Raw genomic sequence first — 19,650 nt, forward strand, 5'->3', positions numbered from 1 at the left:
GCTGAGAGGCGTAATAAAAATAGAGCGCATAGCTCCGCTGAGAAGCGTAATAAAAATAGAGCGCATAGCTCCGCTGAATGTTGGCGTAAAAAAAAGTAGAGTCACGAGCTGTACTTTGATAAAGCTAAAATTATAATTTTTGAAGTAATTAGAAATCAGCAATAAAATTATGTTACCAACTTAGTACACATAATTTAGTCGTTTATTTCTCGTGAAGAATGAATCTATGAGCTATATTTTAATCATAGGTGATCATATTCAACCAATCTATGCTGAAGATTATTCGATGGTAAATATCTGCAAATTCTCCCTGATGGATCACTCTACACATTGAATGATAAGTCTCACTGAGTAACATTCTACCTATTAGGTACCTATTACCTTTGATACGTTATGTACATTTAGTTCATGTACTTGGCAGTTTGAATCAAAATTATATTATACATAGATAGGTAAATCAACATTTTTGAAACAATAATTTTTCCCCTTGACTTGAGCATTAGAATATCATTTAGTGCAGCAACAAACTAATGACCGAGATTGTAGCCTTCATGTTATTGATTTGCTGTGAGGTTAATTTTTGAAAAAAGTTCCTTCTGATAAAAAAATTCCCAATCCTTCAAATGCACCCTCATTTACTATTGATTTTCCAAATGGGTAATAGAACTTTGAAGTAAAAAACAACGTAATTATTGGTATAAAAAAATTGCGTACCAAGATAAACTACTGACGTCTATTGCGACACAAACCTTCTGAGAAATTGCTCTCATTTTCATCTTTGAGCTTCATTTTGAAAACATTTTAGCCATATGTATCTACTTAATTCCAGTATCTAATGGTCCATCTTTGGTAAAAAAAAGAAAAAAAAAAAAAGAAAAAAGGACACATCTATTTCCGAATAGGTATTTGATTCAAGCTTCTGTAATAGGACACATTTTGGTGAATCAAGGTGTCCACAAGACTGGAAAACCTGGAAAAGTCAGGGAGTTTTGTAATTTTCACGCGAAATCCCTGGAATTTTGAAAAAACAATCAATTGCAAATTTTGGATAATGACCTGTGATGAAAGAAAAACGTTATTTTTTACTTCTCGAAAGACAAATTTTCAAAAGCTTTTGCCCTCGCTTCGCTCGGGCTTGTTTTCTTTTCTTTTTCAAAGGCAAAATGAACATTTCTAGATAATAAAAATCAAGTTTTGAAACCAAAAAATGACTCCTCACAAAAAAACGTCCTTTTTATGCATCTCGAAACACAAATTTACAAGAGCTTTCGCCTTCGCTTGGGCCTGTTCTGTTTTCTTTGTCAAAATCAACTTCCTTCGAAAAAAAAACATCATTCAAATTCTAAAATTTTAAAAGCCAAAAAAAACTACTTGTCCTCACATGAAAAACCCTCGTTTTTATGCCTCTCGAAATGCAAATTTTCAGAAGCTTTCGCTCGAGCCTGTTCTCTTTTATTTTTCCAAAGTAACTTCTTTCAAAAAAACATCATTCCAATATTAAAATTTGAAAAGCCAAAAAATAAACTCTTTGCATTAAGAAAACCTCGTTTTTAGGAATCTTGAAATGAAAATGTTCAAAAGTTCTAGCCCTCGCTTCGCTCGGGCCAATTTGTTTCTCGTTTTAAAATGAACAAATTTCATATTTTCAGGCCTCCAAAAATCCAAAAAACAAAAGAAAAATGTTTATAAGTCATATGAATATTGTATAGGTAGGTACATTGGCCAAAATTGATGCATTTTTATTTATTCATTTATTTTTAATTTAAAAAGTTAATAATCGAAGTTTAGCTGTTTTTTATATCCGAAGTTGTATCCAGTTCGAAGAGAAGCTTATGAAATGAAATTACACCCCCCCCCTCCCAAAAATTCCTCTTTAATTAAGGTGTGGGGTAAGCGTAAAAAATGAAAAAAAAAATGTCTGGAAAAATGGAAAAATTTGTCTGGAAAACCTGGAAAAGCCAGGGAAAATCATTTCCAGAAATGAGTGGACACCCTGTGAATTCACTAGTACCATACTCACTTAGAGGCAGGTGAGTTTAGGTCAAAGTGAAACAGCTCACTTGGTTTTTAAGAAAACAAGTAGGAAAACTCATGGGTCAATTTTAGACTGGCCAAAATAAATATTAAAATTGCTGGAATTTTAAAATTTCTCCAGAAAATGACTTAAAAAATATTTTTATTTGGGAGGAATGTGAATGGGAACTTTTTTAGTGGCATGAAAAGTTTTCCTTGTGAGCTGTCAAAGTTGCCAATGTTTCTTTGTGAAAGTGCGTGTCTACATAATTATAAAGCGATTGATGAGAACAGAATCGACAAAAAATTGTCGCAAATTTTCATCAGTTTAACCTATCGTTTACATCTACATCTTTTATAATCACTATAGGGAATCCTAAATTTCCAAAGTAAGTACATAAGTGATGATGGCTCAAATTCGATTTTTAATCCAAATATGTACATACACAATCTAATTTTCCAGTCCAACTTCTCGGATGATAACTTTTGAAATCGATCCGTTAAATTTCTTCTGAGCATCACGATGTTAATTAAATGGTTTCTAAATGGGCTTGAAACGTTTAACTGCCATCAGATGAGAGCCTAACCGATAAAACATCAGCAAAGATGCAAAAACTTGAAGATTATCAATATCAATTTTCAATTTTCTATCTATAAAATTCAATTTGTTTCAATATTTCTTAATTTTTTTTGTGCTTTTACACCATTTTTCCAATTGTGCTTTCAATATAGTATTCAAAATTGTTGTGTTTGAGAATCAACTTTGCTTACACTGCTTAGAGATCAAGCTGCCCCTTCAGTTCAGTTCTGAATTTTACGTATTATGCGAGTAGCATCTTCTGAACATTTTTATTGGACCGCGCGGAATTTTTCAATTTTGTTCATTAATTCGTAAAATTTAGAGTATAGGTGCATTGCTGCTTCGCTTGCATTGTTATTGAGTTTTAATAAATGCACATTTTACCTATATTTATGAAGTGTTAGCCTTAGGGTTTATAAAATAAACAAAGAAAATAGGTACGACATTTCAAATAAAAAAAATTAAACTCTTATATTTTGTTCTTATACCTATATGTACGTACTTACGTACATTCCCTCTATCGAAATTGATAAGTGTTTCGTAAGTACTCTAGCGTTCTTATGCACACAAAAAGCTGTTAGAATTTTTTCGTCGCTTTCGAAAAGCGTTATCGAATATTAGAAAACGCGTTTGTTTTCTATCGCATGTTTTTCAATTTGATTACCTACATTGTTTTTCCTTGGGCTCTGTGAATTTGTCATATTCTAAGTACAATGTTGTGGGTTTTGATTACGGATTAACAGAATATAAGATGTAAAATGACGTGAACGAATACAATACTGTACTCTAGGTCTTCGTTTCATCTTTCTTCGTCTTACTAGCTTTGTTCATATTTTATTTTTTATTTTTTTTTCGTTCATTTCTTTGAAGTAATCTACAAATAAAACGGTTTTTTCAATAAAAACAGATAACAGATTTACTGAACGCCGTCAGAATACGGCTCTGCGTTTTTATTTGAATGGGCAAAAAAAAAGAAAAAGAAAACCCTGAATGGGTGCTCTTGCTGGATTTATAAAGCCGACGGCTCCTTATGTATATCTGTTTTTTCAATTCTTATTCTCTCTGTCTGGCAGCATCTTCACGATGCAATGACGGTAATATTATTCTTTTCTACGTCTGTACGTTTTATTTTTTTCAGCATCTTTTATCCTAAGTAGTTTTTTTTCTTATTTATTTTTGTATTACCCTTTGTGCAGTGGATTTTTTTCATTTCTTAACCATTCGCTCCGCCGCCGTTGAAATTTGAAATAAATGTTCCAATAAAACAATGAAAACTGTTTTCTGGATAGGGTGTTTCTTTTAAATTTTTCTCCAAAGATACGAAGAATTTTTTAGTTGATTTTTGTAGCATAAAAGTAGAGCGTTTGAAATCATAGGCGAGTACGTTAGAGTTGTACGAGTAGGTACGAGTATGATTTAGAAGTAGAAGGTATCGTAAACATCGTCCTATATACCTTTGACGCTTAATTGTTCGGATGTACTAAGAGTATTTTAAGTGGATCCGAATGCGGTAATCGGTTTCCTTTTTTTTATGCTTTATCAAGTAAGTACGTAATATGAAACCGTCCGCACGAGACTGAGGATACCTATTATGAATATGGTAACTCGAACACCCTTTTGATGATTCTCATCTTTGGAAAGAAAGTAGACGTGTTTGATTACTTATACGAATTGGGTAGTTTGTTTTTCTCATTTGTCGGAGATCTTTTGACGACGATCTACATACGTATTTATAATCGTGTGAATTTGATTTTTTTTTCAAACTAACGAAAATAGAGGAAGTTGCGACCAGGATATTTGTAATTTGAAAATTCAATTTTTGGTCTATAAGAGCCTCCGGAAATGATTGCTAAATTCTACCGAGATCTTTCATGTCATCTCCAGTTTTCATTTATAACTAACAATATAAGTACAGGTACCTATCAAATTTCGCCATTTTGCTGAATATTGATACATAGTTGTATTATGTTTTGTAAGTATAATCATAAGTATTACATCTTGCGACTTTTTTCACCTCTCAAAACCCATTCAGAACTCAAACTCAAAATTTATTTTTTCAACGTAGCACTTTCGCAATTGCATGAAGAATGGAACTAAAATTTTCAAAAATTTTCTCTTACGTACTCTAACGAATTCCTTCGGAGGAAAATGAAGACAACAATTGAGAATTTTAATTTATGCCTCACGCATTTCACTCATCCTGAATTTTTATAGAATTCCAATTTTAAATGATTCGCGAATCTTGGTTTGGCAACTGAACATTCTGAGCACTCAACTAAAGAATTATTTGTACGCCATTGACTATATTTGCATCTAAATGAAAAATAAAATAAAGGAAAAAACTCGTAACTCCTTTTTACGTATCTACTCTATACTCTCGTATGAACAAAAACAAATCTATTTTCAAATTAATTCGAAAATGTTAAAAACATTTCGAAGCGGCGGCATTCTTCTTCGTTTTTTTTTTTTTTTTTTTTTTTTCACAAACCCTCTCGATTTGAAAGCAATGCCATCTAATTAAAATTCTCTAGAAGGACGTAAATCACTGCCTATTGGTACGTTTGAAAATTTAATTTTCTTTAAAGTCACTTCTTCGAAAAACCATTTTAATTGAAAGTTTCGCTTTTGTTCAAAAACGAAGGGACAAAAAGATGAGGGAAATTTTCGTCGAAGTAGTTACAATTATCTTGTCGAGTGTAATTGGTCGTCATAGCAACCGCTTTTATCCGACACCCTCGTGATAAACTGCAAAAATGAGACCGCATTTGCAGCGCCGTACCCTCGCACAGAGTGTCCTATTCGAAAGTTTTTACTCTGAAAGCATCGCATGATGGTAAGAGAAATGGCGCGGATATGGTGACAGATTTTTCCCGCCGGGTGTTGTAACTCGCGAATGGAAAATGCTGCACGAGTTTTACGTGTTTTTGTACCCGTATTCGTTACTGGATTCGCAAATCGGGCTACGTTATTAGAGGTGTTCGAATTCAATAGAGATTGTGTCGAGAATATTAGCCTATAGGTGTGTAAACAAAGGGAAAATGAAAATTGATATGGATTTTTGTTATCGAGGGCTGGGAAGCAGTTGGTATTGAAGGGCATAGCCCGAAACACCCTTCAATATTTCCAATTATTTAATTGGATTTCTAACGTTTGTTTGGGTATTATTTTTTTTTTCAAGTATGTAGTAGGTACAATTACATATGTTATGTACGTATAAATTTTAATCGAAATTTTCATTGTTTTTGTTGTAGATAATACGAGTAAAGTAGTTAAGGTCGAAGAAAAACCTGTTGACGAGACTGAAGATACCGATATTTTTAGACCTGTTATAAAGAAAATAAAAACTGGATTAAATACATTGGTCAATGTAAGTCATGATATAGAAATCAAAATTAAATTGAAGTTGAAATTTTTAAATCAGTAGATTTACAAACGTTTATAATTTTCAATCATCATGTACTTACTCGTGTACTTAATCACGTTTAAAAGGCCTTGAATGGGTCACTATTTTTTTCTTTCTTCTGAAGGGGTATTAATACGTTTGAGACCTGTCTGGAAGTTGATTCGCTAGTTGAAGCGTACCTACTTCAAAATCTTGATTTTTAGCAAACTACTGTATTTCTATTTACATGTTATAAAATAATACGTAGGTATATTATATTTACTTACTTCTCTTAGGAATTGATGTTCTTCTCGTGCTAAAATCAATCATTGAAACTCAAATTTCACATTCATACTTTTCTCCAGTATTCCGTTCTTCTCGAATCTCCCCTGAAAGGCTGAAAACGTGGAAAGTGATTAGGGCAACTGAAAATTGAGTGTACCTATTCATATTTTCGAAGTGTTTAATCCGAAACTATATAACGTTCCAGCGAATCCGAGTTCAGTTGACCAAATTCAAACATAAGGAGGAAATTTAATGAAAGGGAGGGGATGTTTTTTTTGCAATAGCTTAAGGACTCGTCTAACCCAAATTTCACTATTCCATCTGTGAGAGATTTCGGATTTATAAAGATTTTACTTTTTTTTTTAATTTCTTGGATAAAATACCTAGAGTGTTTTTGAATTTTTATGAAAAATCGTTACGAGAAATTTGAAAGTTGAATAATAATGTTCAAATCAATAATGCTCTTTCGAAAAAAACCTACAATTTTCATAAAAATTAATGCTAAACACACTTGAAATGGATGAAATGGTTTTCTTGTGCCTTCAAAGGGAGATACCCCAGCTGGCACAAAAATTTTTAAACCGGATGATGCTAAATCGAAAGATCATATAAAAATGTATGTATATCACTAGCCAAAATTTCAGGTGTGTAAAATGCAATTTTCTATTTTTGGTAAATTTTTAAAAAACGAATAATGGATCACAAAAAAATGGGAAAAAATCAAAATTTTGCCAAATTGACCCACAACGCTGAAATTTGGTATAGGTATGTTCCCTGTTTTGAACCCGTCAAATCAATTGGAGATTGTTTCAAACCATTTTGAGCAGTTGTGAAACCTCCAGCAAATTTTAAAAAAAATAAAAACAATTGTAGTCGACTCAGCATGTTGAAATTAGATTTTAAAGTAAATTTCAACTTTTCAACTTAATTTGGTAAAATGTGGGAATTACAACTTTCAAAAATCTGCTGAACGCTCCAGAAGTAGGTACTCAAACCACTTTGGCGGGTAAAAAATAAGGTACATACAAAATTTCAGATTTCTTGGTCAATTGGTTGAAATTTTGATTTTCCCCCTATTTTTGGCTCAGAGATGTTCAAAAATTCACCAAAAATCGAAATATGCACTTTAGCATCTAAAATTTGGCTGATGATGTATTTCTGCATGATCTTTTGATCTAGCTTTGTCTCGTTCGAAAATGTTTGTGACAGTTGTGATACCTTCCCGTTACCTACCTCTTTCACTTTTCATTAAAAAGGTGTTTTTGGTTGTTTTAGTTTTGTGAATTTGAAACGAAGTAGGTAATTATTCACACTGGTTTATACATCTTATAAAACAATTGGATATTGGCCATATTTGTAATACGTAACTGTTTTTCTTAAATTCTTGAATTTTAAAAATTCCGTTTCAAATTAACTTTGTCTTAGTTCGAATACGATTATGTCAGTTTAAGCGCTTCTTTTTGTAAAGGCTAAAATACGAAGAAAAAAAAGATTTTGATGCGAATAAGAGCTACCAGCCCCCCCCCCCCCTCCCTCCAGAGAAAGGTTAAAAATATTCTAAAAAGTGTAAAATGCTCCACATAACATAAGTTGTACGATAAGTATCCATTATACATTCCTAGTACGTTTTTCGACTGACCAGAAATAAAATGGCGGCCACAGTAATTTTAAACTTTACTTTGAAAGTCATTTTCAAAGAAATTTTAGTGGCTGAAAAGATTTGAAAAAAGTCAAAAACGGTCTTCTGAAGTAGAAATTTTTCAAAATTTTAAAAATGAGTTGGTATCCCTTGCGCGATGACTTAATTTTATGCTGACATCGCTGAGGAAACCTCCGGGTGCTGACATGGACCCGGAGGTTTCCTCAGTGATGTCAGCTCTCAAGGGATATGTACTATAAATTTAACGCAAAAATTGGGTACGTATTTTTAACATACGTCTTCGAAAATGATAGTTATGGATCTGGAGAAAAATCAGCATGCTTACCTAGCATGCTATAGATTTTCATTTTTGTTTGAGAATTTCTGCTTTGAAATTTTAAAACTGTACCATGAATGTGGTTTTTTGAAAAGCCACTCATCATTTTTTGGTTTTGGTTCATTTGGGAGCATACCCTTTTCTGAAGAATATTTTTCATTTCCTTTGCTCTAGTCCTGTATTTCCTCATTGGATGGTGTTTGTGATTGCAGAGGGTGGAGTGATTCGAAAGTATTTCAAATGGCTTGTTTAAACCACATTAATCTGCGTTTAAGAGGTCCTTCCTCTTCCAAGACGTCTCCCTAAATCATTTTTTATTCATTTTTACCCGGGTTAATTGGAGGAAATAATTTTATACAATGATTTTCATGATATACTATGTAGAGTGCGCAGTGCGAAGAAAATTTAAATTAATAAAATGGTATTGTTAGATTTTATCACAGGGCACTACCGCAGATCAGCCTGAAATCGTTAACGTGTACAAAGTACCCCAAAACGCCGTCAAAATTGAAAATACTCTGAATTCAGCTCAAAATAAAGTAAAGAGTGAACCAGATTCAATTCCAGAACCAAAAGAGCCCAGGTAAATGCATAGGCCTGTATATTTTTTTCATAATGATTATTATTTTATGACTCTAATTTCATTTTATCTTCTTCTGTAGAGTGCCAAAAATATATTTTTGTACGAGAACTCATAAACAACTCGCTCAAGTTGTTAATGAATTAAGGCGAACGGCATATAAAGATGCAAAGTAAGTACCTGGTCCATGCTGCCTTTTTAAAAAGTAATTATTTTATTCTCAATTGATTTTAATCATGTTTTACTGAACGGATTCGTTTTTAAGAAAAGAATGTGAGATACTTTACTCATTTCTTTAAAAATAAAAAAGTATCTGGATGAGATTGATAAAAATGAAGTAGGTCAAGTATTATGAATGAGTTATCATTATCAATGAGACATGAACAGAATTTTTTTTATGATAATTTATTGAAAACAAAAATGGGTCTATTTTTGTATTCTCATTCTCATTTTGAAAGGCGATCATGAAAAAACTTTTTCTGTAACGCCATCTGTACACCCTTGTTCAAAATTGAAAGAAGTACAGATGTTAACAGGTCTTATAAAGTACACCCGTATGATTTTATGCAAACATCTCTCATTTTTTTCAAATGAGTGTCAAGAATTGAATTTTGATTTAAATTTTAGGAGTGAATGAAACGGTTTTATGAAAAAATTCAATACAATTTTTGCTGTTGAAAAAAAACTAAGTATGTACAATTAAAAAAGAAATAATTTTGGAAAATATGGTATGTTTCATCTAAAAAAATGACGAGATTTTTGACGAATTTTGAAGTTTATTTCCTGAGTAACGCAAAATTGTTCGAATGGTTTGGATATTTCATCAGTTGAATAAGATATTTCATATAATAGTGGGAAGGAAACGTGTACTTACTTGATCACTCACAGTAATTAGCGATTGGGAAAAATTCAGCATTTTACTCCCCCCTCATATAGAATTTTTGTTTTGAAAATAGATCTTGAAAACATGTCTTCTCCAAATAAAAAATTAAAGCACTTTCAAACTGACTAAACATTTTTTTTTAATTGAAAAACCACACAAAATTGAAAGAATGGGTTCGGCGGTTTTAGACGGTTAATGGCCATCGATAATCAAAAATTGAAAAGTTGCGAATAACTTATTTTTTAAACATTCAAGTGTACTGACAAATTTGTATAGCTGTTTTACTTAAATCAGAAAAGTAAATACGTAACTTATTCACATTTTAAAATAAAGTGTTGTGCAATGTGCGTCGTACTTGAATTTATTTGATAAATTATTGAAAACTTAGATGAATTCTCTCTCATAGAATGATTTTTTTTGCAGGAATACACTATTGGCGAGTAGAACTCATGCTTGTATACACGATGGTTTGACGTATAATCCTAGACAAAATAAAACTGAATTATGTCGGCAGCTACTCGATCCTAGAAGCGTAATTATTTTAAAAAAATTAATTAACTTTGAATTAAACTGCATTACTTACTTAGTTGTTTGAAATTCTTGTAGAAAAAACATAGTGTAGGCAACAATCATTTGTAAAAAAATCACGATTTACGGTAATTTTTTTATTTTCAGGGAATGGGCTGCAGATTTCATAAAAATGTACGAAACTATCATGTGCTGAGCGACTTGCAAGCGCAAGGACTTGAAACACCTTGGGAATTAGAAGATCTAGTAGTTTTCGGTAAAAAAAGAACTGTTTGTCCGTATTTTGTAGCGCGAGAATTGATGGCCGATGCTGACATAATATTTTGCCCTTATAACTACCTAATCGATCCGTTAGTGAGAAACAGTGTAAGTACTTATTTCATATTTTTTAAATTAATTAAAGTCAAGTTCTTATATGTAAATGAAATTTACTGGTATGTTAATTTTTTTTATAGATGAAGATTGATTTAAAAGGAAGCATTATTATTGTCGACGAAGCCCATAATATCGAAGATACTTGTCGAGAATCCGCTAGTCTTACAGTTATGCAGGATAATGTTCAGAACGCCATACAAGAATGCGAAGAAGTACTCGAATCGTTGGAAGAAACTAGCGAAAAACGAGGCCCGTGTCAAGAAATTGTAAGTATAAATCATGAAATTTAATGTTTATTTGTTTCGTCACTATCGATCTGAAATCTGAATTAATTATTCTTTTGCAGATAAACACATTATGTTCGCTATCAACGTGGATTGACAGGCATAAAAACAATATTGCAAAAATGAGCGACTACGATCAAGGGAAATTCGATATGTTTGGGCCTACTGCTGTGGAAAGTTTTAAAGATTACAAATTTGGTCCTTCACATTTTGCCGCATTCGCTGTGAGAATTCATCGATTGAATCTATGTACATTGTCCAAATTGCAGCATTAATTTCATTTTTATTTTCATCAGAATAATTATGCTGCATTAACAACCGAAGAAAAAGTATCTATCGAAGAATTGAATATGGAAGAAGAAGTTTCAACTATTACGGGACCTACGAAAGCTCTGCTGGAAGGATTGCTTTTGGTTCTATCCATATTGTATAATCCTACGTACACAAACGATTATCGTATTGTCTTAATCAAATCTTTCAATCAACAGTATGATCAAGAACCAGTACGTGTTGAATTAAATTTTCAGTTCGCACAAAAATTTTAAAATCTGGAATGATAATTTTTACATGTTTTTCTTAGGAAACTACCGGCGATGGTTGGTTCGTGGCTAAAAAGAAGAAAAAAATCGTCTCCAGGTGGAATTACAGCTTAAATTTTTGGTGTTTCAATCCGGCGACGACGTTTTCCTCTATTAAAGAAAGTGCCCGATGTGTTGTTCTATCCTCAGGAACTCTGAGTCCTACTACTTCATTCCAATCTGAATTAGGTGCATTGTTTCCAATTACCCTAGAGGCTAATCATGTGATAGATGCGAACCAAGTGAGAATATTTTCATAAATACTAATTGGTACCAAAGTACATATGTGATCGAGTTAAACTTACATTTGTGAAATTCATAGTGTTGGGTTGCATCTCTCGGATCTGGACCGAACAAATTAGCATTAACTGGAACATACGCCAGTACTAGTACGTACCCATTTCAAGATGAAATTGGACGAATATTGTTGAATATTTGCTCTTTTGTTCCTCATGGCGTTTTATGTTTCGTATCTTCGTATTTTTTATTGGATAAATTATGCGAAAGGTTTGTCCATTGTAGTATTAGTCATAACAATTACTATGAGCGGTATTTAATATTTTTTTTTTCAAACGTAGATGGAATAGTACTGGCATTACCGAAGAAATTGCCAAACATAAGAAATTACTGTGTGAACCGAGGCGTGGCGATCAGCTGGATGAATTGCTGAAAGATTTTTACGAAACTATTGAAACTACAGCTGACAATGTTGTCGGGCAACAAGTCACCGGTGCATTATTTATGGCTGTGTGTCGTGGCAAAGTCAGCGAAGGGTTGGATTTCGCTGATAAAAATGCTCGCGTAGTTGTTACCGTAAGTTTACTCGAGAATCATCTATAAACGATTTTCAAGCTGACATCGCATGTTTTACCTAATTTAAGGTCAAAAACTTTCACTATTTGAAGTTATTAATCTGATTTATGATTTGCTTTTAGAGTGAATTTCTAAAATAATTTCAACACCACAAATTTTAGTCAATTTCTAAAATAATTTTAACCCCACAAATTTTAAAAATAAGTTTTTTTCGAATGTATTTTGCGAAGTGGAAAACAATTAAAAATGGTACCATTCGGTTTGAAAAAATGGGCATTTTTGAAAGTTCAAACCTAAATCTTGTGAGTCCGTTGCATTCAAAATTATTTAAAAATAAATTAATCGTCCAAGTTGAAGTTTTTCAGATCTTCAGTTCTGGAAAGCTATTATGTACTGAATAATTACGTAATATAGTTGAATAACAAAATTTGTGATCTTCGAATTTTTAAAGCTCAATTTATCTCGAAACAATTGAGAAAAGTAGGTACCAAAGAGGTCTGATATTGACATTTCAGATCTCACGTATTTCTGAAAGTAATTTATTATACAAAAATTTCATCGCTGAGGGGTTTCTTACTTTTAAGTCCATATTCATTTCCCTATTTAACACCAAGTATTAAAATAAACCCAGAATTCACATAAAACCCATCTCGCAATTAAAATTTTCAATTTCAAAAATTTTGGAAGAAGCGTTTTTCAAAGCTTGAAATTTTCGTGTATTCTGCCTGTCATCTGGAACAATTAAGTAATTATTCAAATTCGTTTCCAAAATTTTGTTTTGAAAAGGGTGAGGTCATCTTGTAAGAATTCAAAATTTTCAAATTCAAGTTTTGAAATGTAGTCAAAACGTTATTTCAAAACATTTTTTTCATGTTTCCGATTTAGTTTTGGAGATTAGAATTGAAAATTTTCATTTAAAAAAAATCAAATAAATTTTATCTAGTCTCTTTTTATAATATTTTTCCATCAATTTAACAAAAATTCATTTATGTATTTTTTTTTTTTTTTTTTTGATAAAAATTTTGTTTCCTGATCAGTTGATTACTAATAATTAAACATTAAGAAAGGAACACTTTATATTAAAAAAGATTTTGAAAATTGATGCTCGGTATGATAATTTCCTTATGAAAAAAAAGTCAAAAATCGATTGATAATAAGTAGGTAGGTAAATAGAAATTTTGATTTTCGCATTTTTCATTGAATGTGTCATTTTTTTAATTTTGTTTTAATTTGGTTAGGTAAATGACTTTCTCGGTTCTTCATGATTAAAATTTAAGTTTTAGTTTGTTTTCTGAAGAGCTAGAGGGTAAAATCTGAGGAATAATTTTGTAAATCTCCTTGAACTGTAATTTTTGAAAACTTTTTCAAATTTCAGTAAAACGACCTGTTATGTACTCGTATTTTAAAAGGCTTCTAAAAATATAACTATGATTTATGCCTTAAAAATCATTTTCATATTAAAACGATAATAACATTTTTGCAGATTGGAATTCCATATCCTAGTATTAAAGATGACCAAGTAAATATGAAAAAATCTTACAACGATAGCCACAAGAACACTAAAGCATTACTTTCCGGTCACGCTTGGTACGAAATTCAAGCTTACAGGTGTGAAAAATGATGGAACATTACGTTTTCTTCAATACAACTTGTCACTATATCTTTTTTATATTTCATTTTACAGAGCTTTAAATCAAGCTTTAGGTAGATGTATTCGACATCGTCGAGATTGGGGTGCTATATTATTGATCGACAGTCGATTTAGAAACGATCAATACTATAAAAGTCTTTCAAAATGGGTGCGAACAAAAGTAAGTGAAAGTATCAAATTAATTTGGTTTCAATTCCGATTTACTAAATTCAATGAATTTAACTGAATGATATTTTTTATTCAGGTATCACACCATCACGATTACTCCGAAATGATAGATTCTCTTTCGACGTTTATAGAAAATCGATTAAGAATCGATAAGCAAAATGCATCGTGATCTCATAAGGTAAGTAGTATCAAAAACTTACAGCGGTATATTTCTTTAATAAAAAATATGATGCAAAATAGCACAAAACATAACGCAACACTTGAGAATAAATTTATAAATAAATTTTATTTTTGGTCCATTTTGCAAAATAATAATAATGAATAACATAGAAAAAATTTAAATGAGAGAAAAACGACTAAAAGTAACAAATGCCATTAAGAGCGCGTTAAGTAGAATAAATTACTTTTGATTGATAGCTTCTTGAGGTATGACTTCTTTTACACTCGGCAATGAAGATTCGCTGGCGTACATCCTGTTTTTAAAAATTACTCGATTAGTATAATTAAAAATATGTAGCGGGAAACGAACCGCCTTCGATAATTACCGATTACTTGTTGAGTGACAGGAACTCGCCATTGGAGCTGAGAATGAACGTCCGCTTTCTTCTAATTTACGAGTTGAGCTTTCATGATGATTGAAGGGGTTCTGTAAATTATTATTTCGATTCATTACGAATGATTGTCCAATTTTTAAACATATTGCTATCGACTATCGAAATTGTTTACCTGAAAGGAATGTTTTCTGAGCATTGTCTTTATTAAAATCAATGTATCAAGTTTCGGAATTGACTTGACGACCTGTTGAACTTCCTCTTCGCTTACTTCTACCAGTTGACAATTTTCTTCTTCTGATGGCAGAGGGGCGGTTCCATTACGAGTCACCCAGTCGTGTACCTGTTCAAAAGGAAATTCAATTTAATTATTATTTTTAGTGTTTTTCCTTTTATTAAATTTTTTCTCATATTTCAAGAACATTTTCAAGTATTACTGTATTAATGTATTTTTGACTTCTCCTTAGGTGGAAAAAAAGTAGAAAAATGAAAGGCTGGTGGTTAATGAATTAAAATAATGAATAAGCTTTCAAATTTAAAAAATTAATAAAATGGAAAAAATTAAAAAAATTTTACGTTGAAAAAAAACTGAAACTATTTTTTAAATGGGTTAACGAGCTAAATTTGAAGAAAATTGGAAATTATTACAGAATATTTTTTTAACGGAGAAAAATGCTAAGAAATTGAGACTACCTATGTATGTATGTATTTAATTCTACATACAAGAAAAAAATGAAAATCAATTATCAAGAACTTGAGATTTCTTTTAACCGCTTGAAAAACTGAAATGAAATGAAGAAACTCTTACTCGTATTAAATTAAAAATGTTGAGTTTTGTTTGAAAAAATTTCAGTCATATATTTTTATGTGTCTTGTTAAAATTTTATTTTGTTTTGTTTCCAAAATTACAGTAATACTGATCGCCAGATGTCATAATTAAACTGCATAATTCAAGAAATTGGAAGGACTGTGATTTAATCAATAATTCAAGCTTGTAAGCTTCATTTCTAATTATTCATTTTCTGTTTCTTTCTTTTAGGTTACTCAATGTTTTTATTTCTCATCGATGTATTACTTAAGTCAGTTTGTTTAAATTTTTGTTTGTGATTTTCTAAATTAAATTTCGACTCGATAATTTTTATACTCGAAAGAATATTATTTTGTTCTGATTTTTTTTTATTGTAAGTACTTCGACATTAAAATATTTATACTTTGAAAAAATTGATATTACTTGACGTAAGTTGAATAAAATTCTTACCTTGATTTCTGGTAAGGTGATCCTTGAGGATGGATCTTTCTCCAAAAGACGTACTAAGAGATCGTGTAGAGGTTCGGAAATCTTAGGCTGACTGGGAAATTGAACCGGTTCGGTTTTAATCATATTATATAAAGTTAAAACAGATTCGTCGTAAAATGGTAACTTTCCGAAAACGAAAGCGTATAAAGTACATCCCAACGACCATAAATCCAAAGCCTGCGTACAAAAAAACACATCACATACGAAATATTTATTTAGTTATTTTAAAATCTCGTTTAGTCGGTTATAAAGCACGTACTTTTCCACTGAAATATTTCGCATTCGGATCCAAAGCTTCGGGTGCAGTAAAAGCGGGCGTGCCGGCGGTTGAATTTAACCTGGCGTCAGAGCCGTCGAATTCGTTACATACTCCTAAATCGGCGATCTGAACGTGGTCGTCGTCACCGAGCAGTAAATTCGAAGGTTTAATATCACGATGAATGATTTTCTGGTAGTGAACTATACAACAAATACGTGTCGAACGTAAAATGAAACCAATATTACACCAAGTACGTAGTAACGTTACATACGAAACGTATAATATAACGATGGAAAACTATAGGTAGGTATGTATTACAAATTATTTCATCGCCATGGTGAAAAATTGCACTTACGGTATTCTAATCCTAAAACCACATCTCGAAAGTAATGCCAAGCTTGGTCTTCGCTTAATGGCTCGGCTGTGGGTATTTGCATAACTTCGCCGCGTTCTAACAGTTCGAAAACTGCAAATTGAAGAATACGTTTTAATATCATGGTTAAATTATACGAGCAAAGGGAAGCATTTAGTCAAGAAATACGGCTGTCTGCTTCCAAATGGAAATTATCGTGGTACTTTTCAAAGCGCTAATACGAAGAATACCCCAACGCTATGGTTAAATATTAATGTGTCTGGTTACACCATGTTCGAGAGTTGATAAAAAATGCTCGCTTTTTATTATAATATACGTGTCGTTGTTGTAATTAATGCACAACTAAGTTCACGTCAGGTACATACCCAAGTTGAATTTATTTTTTAGCACCAAGATACTACCTACTCGAATGCTGAAAGTTTTATAAGACGTTGCTCGCTGGGTTTCAGTATGTTGCTTAACGTCTTTATTTGTACGAGTATTTGTGTCTTCCTACCTATGTTTTCTCAAGCATAATGATTTCTATTTTCTTTCTTTTTGAAGCTACGCCTATAAATGATCAACAAGGCATACTCGTAGTCGTACCTATTCAACAAGATATTGATTTGATCAAGTTTACTCAGCTTTGTGCGCGTGAAATCTAAAGACGTCATTAAAAACCGAGTCAAAATCTTATCAAAAACGTAATATAAACACCCTCACACTTGATCATACGTAGGTCTGACATAAAATACACGCAGGTTTTCATGAAAATTACTGCGAGGAATATTTTCATTTCAAAAAATTATCTCTTGAAAATTAGTTGAAACGAAAGAAATGAAAATTGCTGAACACGAACCAAATTTTATTTTTGAGGAAGGAAGCATGAAAAAGCATAATGTCCTCTCATGAAGTAAAACATCGATTTTTTTTACGACGCGTTACTTGTCATTCTCAGATTTTTTGTACCTATTTTAATCATCTTAAGGGCATTATGAAGGGTAGGAGAGGAGTTTCAAAAGATTTAATCGAAAAAATAAGTCAATATTCATCAAATTCAGCTGCTTCAATGTTATAAGTTATAATTATTATACCACATATCTCACTTTACGAACCCCGCCCCTATTACCATCTGAAGAGTAAATACAGAAGTACCTACCGAAATTCCAACAGCTCATCGAAAAAAACTTGCTTTATGGGTATTCTCTACCTCTGTTATCAGTAGCGATTTTTGATGAAAATTGCGAACTTTGGCCGGGCACTGTGCAAAAACTATTGGACGGATTTTCGTGGGGTTTGGTTTATTTTATTCGGAAAACATTCAAAAGTGCGACTATGTCGAGATATTTTCAATTGATGCCATTCAGAGGCCGTTATTGGGAATTGAATGAAGGTACAATTGATGCTCAGATCTCGGTTAGTAAAGCTACATCAAGCTTTCAATTATAGACTATTAGCATTGGTGAAAAAAATTGAAAGTACATATGTACCTATTTGAAAATTCACTAAGAAAACTCTACCTATAGTTCTAATGGGAATGGGTCGCGGGACATAAAAGTATGACTAAATTCGTTCATCCGATTACACGCAGTACGAATGAACGATGAAAATAACGAACAAATCGGCTTCATATTTCAAACGTTTTCGCAGAGGTAAAAACCCTTACAAAGAATCCGACGGTACTTGGTTCCAGTTTGTTTACACGTACGAGTATGTACTCGTATTTATTTGAAAACAAGCTGATGGTGTTAATAAAATTGCATACTCAGTTTGCCGTAAATGCGTTGTCTGTCGTATTACGTATTTACGGCAAATCGAGTATGCAATTCTTTCGACATCTCTTCATACTTTTTTCTCAAGACTGGTTACACGAAAGTCCAATCGACTAACATTTGTCTACATAATGTACTTATAGATTTCTGAGGACGCTAATTCGAATTTTTAGGTTGTTTTACTTTCAAAGCTGAATTTTGGCTATAGGGGACGGGGTAAAATTAACATTTTTAAAAAAATCGACTAATACATAATTTGGAAATCTTGGTTTTTGAGGAAGCTGCTCTCACACAGACAAAAATATCGAAAAATATAAAATGGGAGTGTGATGCGTTCCTTATGGAGTTTTTGATAGCTGATTTTATGAAAATGAACCGATTCACTTCAATTTTAAAGAAAAAAATCAAACGATTCCGAAAATATGGCGAAGCATGCCGATTTCCACTACTTCCAGGTCACCAAGTACGATTATTTATACTTCTCTTGGTCTCTTGTTCATACGAAGCTATAGGATAGGGAGATTACGAGAAGTCATATCTGAGAAATATAATTTCAACTCGGTGACCACGAAATGAAATTTTTGAAATCTTTGTGAAGATAGAGTATAGGAGAAAAGAAAGTAGGAGAGACCTTAAAATATATTTTATAAAAAATTATGACATTTTTTTACGTGTGTAAAAGAACCCGGACGCAGAAAAATCTAAAGAGAATCTACAAATACTTCACTAGGCTAAAAAAACGGGAATTGAATTTCGTTTTTAAATTTTTGGCAAATTTTTGAAAATTTAAAGGTTTATATTTTCTATTTAAAAAATGAAAATTTGATAAACTTGAGATAGAATGCTGGAATTGCATTACATCAACCCTCGGCTCTGGTTTTGAAATTACCTTACGGAAGTTGGTTCCTATAACCTAGAAACTTCATGGAAACAAAATTTTTTGCATTCTAAATGATCCTTGCCGTCTCCGGTGGTTCAAAAACTAATTTTTCGTTGAAAATGTCTGTTTCCCTAATTTTAAATCAAACTTTTCATTTGAAAGGATGTTGTATCTTCTCAAAGTCAAAGGTCAGTTATGGTATTTTTTTCTAATTTTTTTTATCATCGCCTTCAAAAATCTATTTTATACCCAAATAATTTTTATCAATGGTTTGAATTTCTTTCCTCATTTTTAAGAGTCAATTTTTTGAAAACATTTCTTAAAAATACAGAATGCGATGAGAAATACCCTAAAATTTCGCGCGTACTTCATAGTTCATGGACTGCGGGAAAAGTGAGAGAGTGTTACTCGTAACAACTGTTCATGAACTTGAAAATAACACT

General features: G+C 31.9%; 2 protein-coding genes across 5 annotated transcripts in view; one reads left to right on the top strand and one right to left on the bottom strand.

Moving 5' to 3' along the window:
* LOC135832322 (Fanconi anemia group J protein homolog) overlaps window positions 1–15,868 on the top strand; it is a 46,597-nt gene extending 30,729 nt beyond the window's left edge. For all 3 annotated transcript variants that reach the window (XM_065345494.1, XM_065345495.1, XM_065345496.1), the window contains 15 exons: window positions 5,845–5,960; window positions 8,668–8,819; window positions 8,899–8,988; window positions 10,123–10,231; window positions 10,375–10,593; window positions 10,683–10,868; window positions 10,949–11,110; window positions 11,183–11,389; window positions 11,467–11,706; window positions 11,787–11,971; window positions 12,043–12,277; window positions 13,761–13,885; window positions 13,962–14,088; window positions 14,173–14,274; window positions 15,559–15,868. In XM_065345494.1, the coding sequence (XP_065201566.1) occupies window positions 5,845–5,960; window positions 8,668–8,819; window positions 8,899–8,988; window positions 10,123–10,231; window positions 10,375–10,593; window positions 10,683–10,868; window positions 10,949–11,110; window positions 11,183–11,389; window positions 11,467–11,706; window positions 11,787–11,971; window positions 12,043–12,277; window positions 13,761–13,885; window positions 13,962–14,088; window positions 14,173–14,265 (2,246 nt within the window). In that variant the 3' untranslated portion in view covers window positions 14,266–14,274; window positions 15,559–15,868. The remainder of the gene's footprint in view (window positions 1–5,844; window positions 5,961–8,667; window positions 8,820–8,898; window positions 8,989–10,122; window positions 10,232–10,374; window positions 10,594–10,682; window positions 10,869–10,948; window positions 11,111–11,182; window positions 11,390–11,466; window positions 11,707–11,786; window positions 11,972–12,042; window positions 12,278–13,760; window positions 13,886–13,961; window positions 14,089–14,172; window positions 14,275–15,558) is intronic.
* LOC135832324 (calcium/calmodulin-dependent protein kinase kinase 1) overlaps window positions 14,364–19,650 on the bottom strand; it is a 93,060-nt gene continuing 87,773 nt past the window's right edge. For both annotated transcript variants that reach the window (XM_065345497.1, XM_065345498.1), the window contains exons 8-13: window positions 16,559–16,669; window positions 16,204–16,403; window positions 15,906–16,121; window positions 14,823–14,990; window positions 14,642–14,742; window positions 14,364–14,569 (exon numbers count right to left, since the gene is read on the bottom strand). In XM_065345497.1, the coding sequence (XP_065201569.1) occupies window positions 14,497–14,569; window positions 14,642–14,742; window positions 14,823–14,990; window positions 15,906–16,121; window positions 16,204–16,403; window positions 16,559–16,669 (869 nt within the window). In that variant the 3' untranslated portion in view covers window positions 14,364–14,496. The remainder of the gene's footprint in view (window positions 14,570–14,641; window positions 14,743–14,822; window positions 14,991–15,905; window positions 16,122–16,203; window positions 16,404–16,558; window positions 16,670–19,650) is intronic.

Source organism: Planococcus citri, chromosome 1 (assembly GCF_950023065.1).
Source record: "Planococcus citri chromosome 1, ihPlaCitr1.1, whole genome shotgun sequence".
NCBI lineage: Eukaryota > Metazoa > Arthropoda > Insecta > Hemiptera > Pseudococcidae > Planococcus > Planococcus citri.